At 37.5% G+C, this 10,234-nt stretch overlaps 1 protein-coding gene across 1 annotated transcript in view; it reads left to right on the top strand.

The window, feature by feature from the left end:
- The window catches only part of LOC311291143 (uncharacterized protein), a gene marked incomplete at its 5' end in the record, with an annotated part of 100,882 nt that extends 97,237 nt beyond the window's left edge, over positions 1 to 3,645 (top strand). Inside the window, one exon of the mRNA XM_084410016.1 lies at positions 3,422 to 3,645. Within this exon, the coding sequence (XP_084266142.1) occupies positions 3,422 to 3,599 (178 nt within the window). The 3' untranslated portion in view covers positions 3,600 to 3,645. The remainder of the gene's footprint in view (positions 1 to 3,421) is intronic.
- Between the last annotated feature and the right edge of the window lie 6,589 nt (positions 3,646 to 10,234).

Consider the following 10,234-nt stretch of genomic DNA (forward strand, 5'->3'; position numbering starts at 1 on the left):
TGGAAAAAAAGTGTCATGAATTTATTGCATTTTGGGGGGAAACTAGCTAATCCTTTTTTATAATAAATATTTGAAAATCAAAATCTGGATTTGAAATGTATGTTATTATAACCTTAAGATGCTATGTGAAAGTTTGAAACAAAAAATAGTGGTTTTCATCTTTCCACTCTCTTGGTAAAGAAAACACATTATTACTCAAATTAATCATAATGGATCGCGTTTTTAAACCAAACTCTTAATACACAACAGATATAGGCTATACAGGAAATGTGGTCATCACTGGTTGTGAAGGCGGTTCATCAATTGCAAACAAGTCATTGCGCATTGTACCGATCAGAGTGTCGTTAAGTCTCACCACTATTCCTGTGATGAAATATGTGCGTTTCTGTCTCCTAGCCGCTTCACTCGCTGTCGTCTTGTAGTAAGCTGAAGCAAACTCAGATGTAAATGGCTTATTTTCTCCTTCTCGCTCTTCTTTTCGTGCGTAATATTGTACTTTGCACAACGCTGCCATTGTCACCGCATGAACTCTCACGCGAAGATGAGCGTAGGTTACGCACAAGTCACAACACGTCAATTCAGGTCTTTTTAACAGTGTTGCAGAAGATGGAAAGTATATCATACCTTTTATTAAAATTTTTGAGGCCTATTAGCCTATAGTCAAGGGAGGGACTGTCAAGCTTAACAACTCAACCCCATCACATACAAATTAAGATGGAAAATTATTATTTTCTCAATTTTATTTTAATCCATAAGTGTATACAATATAATTATTTCATTGCTGCCATATATTGTCTACTCTCCTACACTACAAGAGGAGCAGTGGCCATTTTGTGCAAACAACCTCAATCCTTTCACATATCAGTATATTTCTCATTTCAGGGTTAAAAAATTGTGACAGGTTTGAGTTTTTCACTTTGTTATGAATAATTTTAATAAAAAAAAATATATATAAAGTCATGGTTTCAGTGAACTTATACTAACCAAAATCAAGACAACTCATAATTTTGTTATAAATAGAACATTTGATGTAATGTGTCCTCATAAACACTGACAAGCATCTTATCTCAGAAATGACAGCCACATCAGCAGCAGAAGGACAGTGTTGTGCAAGCAGAAATGTTGACCCAGAAAGAAGGGCACAATATGAGAAAGAAACAAATTAAAAAATATATAAAATTGAAGCCAATGCCTCCCTTCAAACCGGTTACAGTCTTCAACCACGTCATACTATTCTCAACATTGTCACATTAATATTTTTGGAAAAAATAGGGAAGACTATTAAAAATGAAAGCATTTATTGCTGATTACCATACAATTGTGGTTTTAGATAAACATCTAAATGATTATTATTATTATTATTATTATTATTACACAGAGACCACAGACACAATTTGTCTGTTTTTTACTTTAGTCCCATAAAAATGTGAAAATTATTATATACAGTAGCCTTTCTTGCTTTTCTATATTTTTTGCCAGTTTATCAGGAAGTGACAATTTTGTTATCCTAGAGACTCACTGGATGGAAACGCTGCTCTATTCGCAAATGTTTTATGTGATATTGCAGTTTTGCACATAAGTTTAATTGGAAACATGGCTAATAACACGCTTCACTCTGCAGTGCTAAAACCATAGACTGTAAAAAAAGGCTAAAACTGGCAGTGCATATACTTACTTCCTGGCAACCTGCCAAAATAAATCTTGCTGAGTTTTAGGTTTGAAAATTCATATAAAAAAGAAAAGAAAAAGAGAAAATCTAAATATTAGTATAAATATTATACTATTATACTGTTAGTATAAAATATAATTATTTTTACTTTAGAAAATAGTATAATCACACTATTTATTATTTTATCAAAAAACGAACTAAATAAAGTGCAATAATACTATTAGTACTTGTTTTATTTTTTATAGTTATATTTAATGGGTCACACTATGTGCACCATATTCTACATCCCTTAATCCTCCCACATATCTAAACTTAACAGTTACCTAGCTAACTAGATGTACCGCATGGCGGTACAAAATATGACCGCCGCTCAGGCCTGCACTGGCTTTCCACAAAAATAAATGACGTGGAGCAATTTGGCTGTATTGCGTGTTTATGTATATACCTAAAAAAAGTAGTAGTATGTGCATGTCTGTCTGTGTGTATGTGTGTGTGTGTGTCTGTGTGTGTGTGTGTGTGTGTGTGTCTGTGCGTGTATGTATGCGTGCATACATGTGTGTGCACGTGTGTGTTTGTGTGTGTGTGCATGTGGATTTGTATGTGTGTGTATGGGTGTGTGTCTGTGCGTGTGGATGTCAGTGTGTGTGCATGCTTGCGTTTGTTTGTATTCCTGCATGTGTGTGTGTGACAGTATCATCCTAAACCGGCAACCCTTCGCTCAACACCACCATCTACAGGCCGATGAGTGTACAGTCACTAAATGTGCACATAAATGAATTTATTTTATACCCCCCCATGGATGAAATTCTACGAAACTTAGCATACCCCCAGAGGATGTCAAGTTAATCATACACATGAAATATGGTGCAGTTCTGAACATCTCCACTGAAGATAGGGGCGATTAAAGCAGAATAATATTGCATTTTCATTTTTTATGGGAGGGGCCCAGCGCGGGGGGGGAGTGGCCCCCGGGGACCAAACGAAATTTTTCCGTAAAAGTCTAGTGGGGCTACATGCCCACCAAATTTCATGTTCCCCGGTGTTTCGGTGTCCCTGGTATCGTTGACGAAAAATTCAGTAGATGAAAAAAAAAAAAGAAAAAAAAAACCTTTGACAATCCCTATATGACCGCTTTCGCTAGCTATGCTAGCGGCGGTCATAATTATTAATAAGCAGTAATTAGGGGTTTATTGAGGCAAAGTTGTAGTTAATAGTGAATAGTGAGAATTGGACCCTAAACTAAAGTGTGACCATTTTTCCTATTGTACCAAACTCATATTGAACCGTCACCCCAAAACCGAGGTACTAACCGAACTGTGACTTCTGTGTACTGTTACACCCCTAAAAAAATAGTTAATTTTAATTTGGGGTTGGGCTTTTTCCTTTTTTTTTCCTTTTCTTTTTCTTTTTTTTTTGAGGAACATTTGTCATTGCGTGAGCATGCCTTTATAATAACTTTACAGCGTCATCTGTATCCCTAAGTAAATACAATATTAATGAAAACTAATTAATACATGTATAGGCTAACTATAATAACCTAAATTTAAGATAAAATTTAGAACAAACTCACCCAAATGTAACAATAACAGATTCCTGGTGATCATTAAATAATTAATCTTGCACATTAATAGCAGAATAAAACTGTGGCATATCTGATTCAGTTAAGAAGTTAAGATGTAGTGTGATTTAGTCATATTTATTGATATTACAGTGCAATGTTAATTAAAATTTGTGTTTATGTATTTTCTGTAGACTTTCAGACTGCAGTATCACAGAAGAAGGTTATAAAGCTCTGGCTTCAGCTCTGAGATCAAACCCTTCACACCTGATAGAGCTGGATCTCAGAGGAAATGATCCTGGACAATCAGGAGTGAAGGAGCTCAGTGGTTTACTAAAGGATCAGAAGTGTTCACTGAAAACACTGAGGTAAGTGCTATTAAAATAATAACGTTCAATAGTCCTAAAAGCATTTTGTCAAAAAAAAGAAGCATTTTACTGTAAAAAAAAAAAAAAAGCATTTTACTGTCAAAAAACAATTATAAAAGCTTTGAAATGACTGAAGTCTTTTTCACAACATTGTGAGCATATATCACTATAGCAGGTTAGTTAGGGACGTGCGCTTTGACTAATTTGACAGTCATTTAAATGGAAGGTTTGTAACCGACTCGACTAGTCTAAAGTAAGAAACCCCCCTAAAGACTTGTGCGTACATATGATCCATTTGAAACAATGAATCAAACAGTCAAATCCCATAATTAATGCATAAATATGCAGTACGCTTGCCTTGCGTTATGACTTTTCTGAAGCCTTCTCCCTCAACAAAACTGAGTGTGAACATGTCTGTTGCTGTCGTCACAGAGATAAGATATTTTTTTCAGAGATGAACTAAATGACGTGATGGGCATTTGATTGCTTTGGCTATCACACCGATGTGCATATGTTGAATATGTTTACACATGGCTCCAGTGGAATTATGCCAGTTTGATGCGGCACAGCTTTCATAAAACTTTTTTTCCCCCATAAAACTTTTTTTTAAATTAAAAATTCTCCCACGCCTTGCTTGTCTTTCGAGCGGCCATTTCTGAGCTCGCCTCGAGTGACAGGAAGTAAACGCATGGGAGATCTGAGGTCAAATTAAAAGAGTACATCTTAAGGTATTATTTTCCCCAGTGTTTTATTTTAATGTGTTATTTAAAATGCCTTTAAATATAAATGTAACAAAGTGCAGGGCTCAGGGAAGAAGGGGGAACCGGTGAACTGTAAACTTAAGTTTTATTGACAAATAAATAAAACAAAAGTAAACGTCAGGTGCATCATGGCCGACTGCTGCACATACATAAACAACACGCAACTTAAATGTCCCAGGCCTGGTCCTCTCTCGTCCCACACTATCTTTACTCCTTTTATCCTTCCAGAGCTCCTGGGACGCGAGCACCGTATTCACCTGCTCTGCTCGTCACAGAAACATTAAAACGACAGTAATTTGAACCTTTAAAATCTTGTGTATTTTCTTTTTCTTTGTGTAATCGACTATTGTTTTCAGTGTCGACTAGTAGCAGCTGTACCGTTTAGTTGACTAGTCTTGCACATCATTAGTAGCAGGTAATGTCAGCGTACTTCTCCTTTGTCCAGGTTGTTACAGAGTCCTGATGCAGGTGACGCCTGTAAATATCTGCAGAAAAAAATTCTTTGCTTTAAAAACCCATTACTCCTGAGAGAACTGAATCTGAGTGAACGTAAACTAAGAAACCTACGAGTGAATCAGATCGCTGCTCTACTGCAGGATAAACACTGTAAACTCAACACACTGATGTGAGTATTGTGTTTATATGTTATTGTAGATTTAAAGCATCTTAAATACATTTGGTGACAAAAACATGTTGGCGTCAAGTACTTTGTGTTTGTAAATTCTCCCTCTTCTGTTCATCATTTTAGGCTGCGTGAGTGTGGTCTAACAGAGGAAAGCTGTTCAGCTCTCGCTACAGTCCTGAGATCAAACTCCAGTCTGAAAGAGCTTGACATCAGCAACAATAATCTGCAGGATTCAGGAGTGAAGAAACTCCAGAACGGATTAGAAAATACAAACTGCACACTGGAGAGACTCAGGTGAGATTGTTTGTTCAAGTAACATTTCTTTTGTCAAGTTTAAAGGGGCTGTGAACTGAGAAATAATTTTTTTCTTGATCTTTTGAGAGTAATGTCGCAACATACAAGTGTGAATAACAATGTTTGTGTCACTATTGCTTTGTCTGTTACAGAAGGTTTGATATGTTCTGAGTATGTTTGTAGCACTGCAGTCAACCTGCGCAGTCAAACATTATACAATTTAAAAAAATGCTGTAAAGTAATACTGTAGTGCAGCGGTTTTCAATAGGTGAGGCGCGCCTCCCCTGGGAGGCGCCAACGAGCCACAGGGGAGGCGCGACATATGAAGAAAAAATAAAAATAAACCATATACTCGCGTCGCGGTACAAACGAATGGACTGATTACTGACAAGTAGTAATGCTGACAGATTAAGCAATGGCTCCTTCTGGCTCAACGTGTGCCATTGTCAGGTGCACAAACAACACTCGAAAACTCAGTGGTGGAATGTAACGAAGTAAAAATACTTTGTTACTTTACATGAGTACATTTTTCACGTATCTGTAGGCTACTTTACTTAAGTAGAATCAATAGTGCATATTTTTTACTTTTACTTCGTTACTTTTTGCAGCAATTATTATACTTTCTACTCCACTACATTTCTACAACGTTTCGTTACATTTTCTGATCAGTTTTTCTTTTTCCCCTTGCCAAAACAGGGATTGAAAAAAACCTCCATGTTTTCGGTGCTGACGCGTTCATGTAACATGCAACTGTGGCGCTGCCAATAAAGCTGTTACAAAGAACCGGCAAAAGTAATGATTATGAATATGTAAAATATAACAAGGAGACATTTTAATTGATGCTGACGCGCGATCTTTGCAGTGAACGCGCCAGAGAGAAATGCACATTTCATACGGATTACATGCAGAAAACAGTCTGTTTTCTTTCGTTTTGAATTGTTCTGTTTAAAAGTACACATTTCAAGTTTTATATATATATATATATATATATATATATATATATATATATACATCTCAGGTCTGTGAGGCAAGTACAGACCTGAGTTTCGGTTCATGAGTTTCACCAGTTCACGCGCCCGCGCCTCCGTGTCCTGATCTATTTTCTGCTATATTTACTTATTTATTAAATCCATGAAACATGAATGAAATATTGATTAAAATTAAGATACAATTAATACGAAACGAAATTCACTTTAAAGAAGGGCTTTTGAGGTCTCTGTGAACGTTTTAAAGCAGTATTTTAGTGCCGCTTTCAGAGCGCTCACGTGCGTAACGGAGAACTGACACGTCCGTAACATTGTTTTTTCCTCATAAATGTGAACACAAAAATGAAATGAATATGATATGTTCTGTGATATGTTCTTCATCCGGTGGGTATTACTTTTGGTTTGCACAGTGAAATTCACAGAATTACAAAAAAATATTTTGCCACCTAATAGTTAAAGATTTTTTTTGTGTCACGTCCGTTACGGATTTATATTTCCCTCATATTAAAATATAAAACGCATGTGTCTTGTAACGTAAATGCCTCTGGGTTAATGCGAATTAGCTCAAGGATATAGGGAATTTTAGGTATATTAATATTTATGACTCATATTCATAATTCATAAATCGCATATGCATTTACTTTATCAATTATAGGAAATGCCTCGTTCTGTACTGTCTGATCATTACAGTTAAGAAGAAGTATTCCTGTTTACAAAACTCCAAGAAAGTTTATCTTCTGGCCACGAAGACAAAACCCCTTTGGGTTTATAAATTAAAACTACTCAAAGTAGTTTTATAATATAGAGCCTGTAGCTTTATAGATCTTTTGTTTCATTGACTTTATAAAAAGTGGGTTTTCAAACACAGAGAGAGTTAAAAGTATAAATGGGTTTATTAATAAAATGGCACACGCTAGAGATTATAAGCTACAAATATAAACGTACGTAAAAATGCAAACAATAAACAAACAACATATAACCAAACAATAACATAAGTGATCAGAATGAAATGAAGGAAAGAAAGAAAGAAAAGAGAATAAAGAGAAGAGAAAAGCTAGTAATTATTACATACAGAAACCAAAGTTCGCGAGACAACCTGGAAAGCAGTTTTATCAGATAAGGTTACCGTCACTTGCACGTTTGTTCTCTGTTCGGCGCGATGCTGAAACTGGCAGGACAGCGCGGATGGTGTCCTGTTTCTGTTGCGTCTTCAGGTGCCGCGAAGTTTAAAGGCTCACTGGATGTAACATTACCGCGAAAGTTCGTCTTCCGTGCGGAAGAGGTTGCAAAGCTTGGTTGCAAAGACGGCAGGCTTTTACATGACGCGGGCCATGTGTCCCAGAGGCCGAGGCGAGGGCCTGTCCAACCGGAGCAGCGCTGCACGTGGAGAAAGAGGAGGAGGAGGTCAAGCGGGATCGATGAGAGAAGAGTGAGAAGTGGGGGTCTCGTCCTTTTAACAGACATCTGTTTACGCCCTGTTTTGTGACAGAGCGAATCAGCTCTCCTGATATGAAGCGGGAAACAGTCTTCTTTGTGTGAAGAAAAACACGCCCCCTTTTACCATATGTCTTATGAGGGAAAGGATTCATACTTAGAAATATGATATTTCCTGGAACAAATGCATATTATTGTACTTTGCAGTCAAGATTCGTCTCTGTGAGATGGAGAGGATTACAGAGATATCAATTATGACAGGTAAAGATTGGGGAAACATAACGTCACACTTATATGCATAATTACACACAAATAAAGTTTGATTAAACACACAATAAAGTTGTCAGTGTTTCCGTTATGGCAAGGGACGACACTTTGAGAAACATAGGAATACATATCAACATTCAGTGGCTTGTTATGTGGGGGAATATCTGTTTCAAAGTCCAGAGTGTGTGTGTGTGTGTCATGCTGGAATGCCTGCTTTCCTGGGTCGTAAAGTTTTATGGTCTGAGGTAGGGTTACAACAAGACACGACTGAGGAATTCCCTTCAATGAACATTTAGAATTCAAAACTATACTCTAGCAAACCAAACCTCTATCACACGTGCATATAGGAAGGTACACACATTATAAAGAAAAATAACAGATATTTATCTTATTCTCAGTTATACACAAAAGGGTGTTTGTGTGTGTGTGTGTGTGTGTGTATGTGTGTGTGGAATGTCATGAGGCTGTAAAGTCGGGGGAGACCCAGCCAAACTGGCGCTGGCAAATTGGTCCTTGTAGGGTAATTATTAACCAGTTAGGACAAAGGCGCTGTGTTTTGGCGTCACATGATTCCTTAATTTGAAAAGCAGATGCCATTGTCGCTACAGTCTGTAGACTAGTATTTTTCTAATGTCTGGACTTCTTTATTAAGGGAGTATGGATATATAAAACAGTTTCAATTGGTATTTGAGAATTTACATTTCAAGTTTTTACTGCAATTGTCACGACCATAACGCTGGGATTGCCCAATTTTAAAGAATTTATCCAGGTCTGCGTATTGTTAACTTCAAATAAAGGGGTGTGTCGCGATCCTGCCTTCTCACACTCACACCGCGACACAGGTTTGTGGATCCGAGTGTCGCGATTTCGGTTTCATATTGCATATTGTTACAGCCCTAATTATTAGAATATAGATATTAAGAGAATAAATTGTTATGAAAGTACTTTTACTTTTAATACTTAAAGTACATTTAAAATCAGGTACTTTTTACTTAAGTAGGGTTTTCACTTTTACTAAAGTAAATATGTCTCTGGTTATTTGTACTTTTACTTAGAGATTCAGTACTTCCTCCACCACTGTGCGCGTGTCAATGTATAAACAACCCGCACCCGACCGACGTTTTCAACTAACCTGCCCGCAACTCGGACCGCAAAAAAAGAAAAAGAAAATATTGTACCCGACCCGCTTCCTGACCCGCATTTTTTAAAAGTAGTAAATGCTCATCGTTGCGTCATTGGGCCATAGACGTAGGAACTAGGGGGGGAATATATGTTGAATATTTTCGTTTAAAAGTAGACATTTCAAGCTTTCTGTAATAGATAGCCTATATTTCTCAAATCTGTGAGGCACAAGCTGAGTTTCGGCGCCCTCCAGTTCACATGCAATGCAAGTGATCGTGCCTGCATCTTATTACATTGTCTGCTATATATTTGCTTCTTATTTATTAAATACGGGCAATTTATTGATAAAACATTGATCAAAATTAAGATACAATTTATACAAAACGAAAATCTTTTAAAAAGAGTTTTATATAAAACAAAACTTAATGAAGTCGTCAAAATCATGTTTTACCAAAAACAGCGCCGTTGCTAGGAGGGCGCCAGCGCCTCTGCCTTTCAGCGCCTCTGCCTCGCGAGTGGATGACAGCCCTGAAGACGCCTAGCAATGATATACCTTTAGTGGTAGTATACCTTTAGTTAAGTTATACCTTAAGAGTCTTCATAGCGCGCTATGAGACAATGTTATCGGAAAATGCAGCCCAGGTATGATGCGTATGATGCGTAATGGAGATTCCATTCCAAGAAGCATCGTATCGTGTCGCGCTACGTATAGCGAAGGCAGGCAAACCCCATAACATCGGCGAAACATTGCTACTCCCTGCAGCTAGAGATATGTGTTCAGTAATGCTGGGAGAAGCAGCTGCTGCTAAACTTGACGCGATCCCTATTTCTGACAATACCATCCAGTGACGAATATCAGACATGGCTTGTGATGTCAAAGAGCAGGTCCTGGACTGTGTTCGTGAAAAGCCCCTTTCACGCCATTCAGCTGGATGAGTCCACTGACGTCGCACACTGTGCTCAACTGATGGTCTACGTTCGCTTTATCAAAGACCTCAGTGTGCAGGAAGAATTTTTTTTTGCGTTCCTCTACCTGCCCGCACAACAGCTGACGAACTTTTGCAAGATATTTTGAAGAATGTCAGTAACCAAACAGTTAACTGGTCCCATTGACCTCCATAGTATTTTATTTTTTTTCTTACTGTGGAGG

The sequence above is a fragment of the Rutilus rutilus genome (genome assembly GCF_951802725.1).
Source record: "Rutilus rutilus genome assembly, chromosome: 5".
NCBI classification, from domain to species: domain Eukaryota; kingdom Metazoa; phylum Chordata; class Actinopteri; order Cypriniformes; family Leuciscidae; genus Rutilus; species Rutilus rutilus.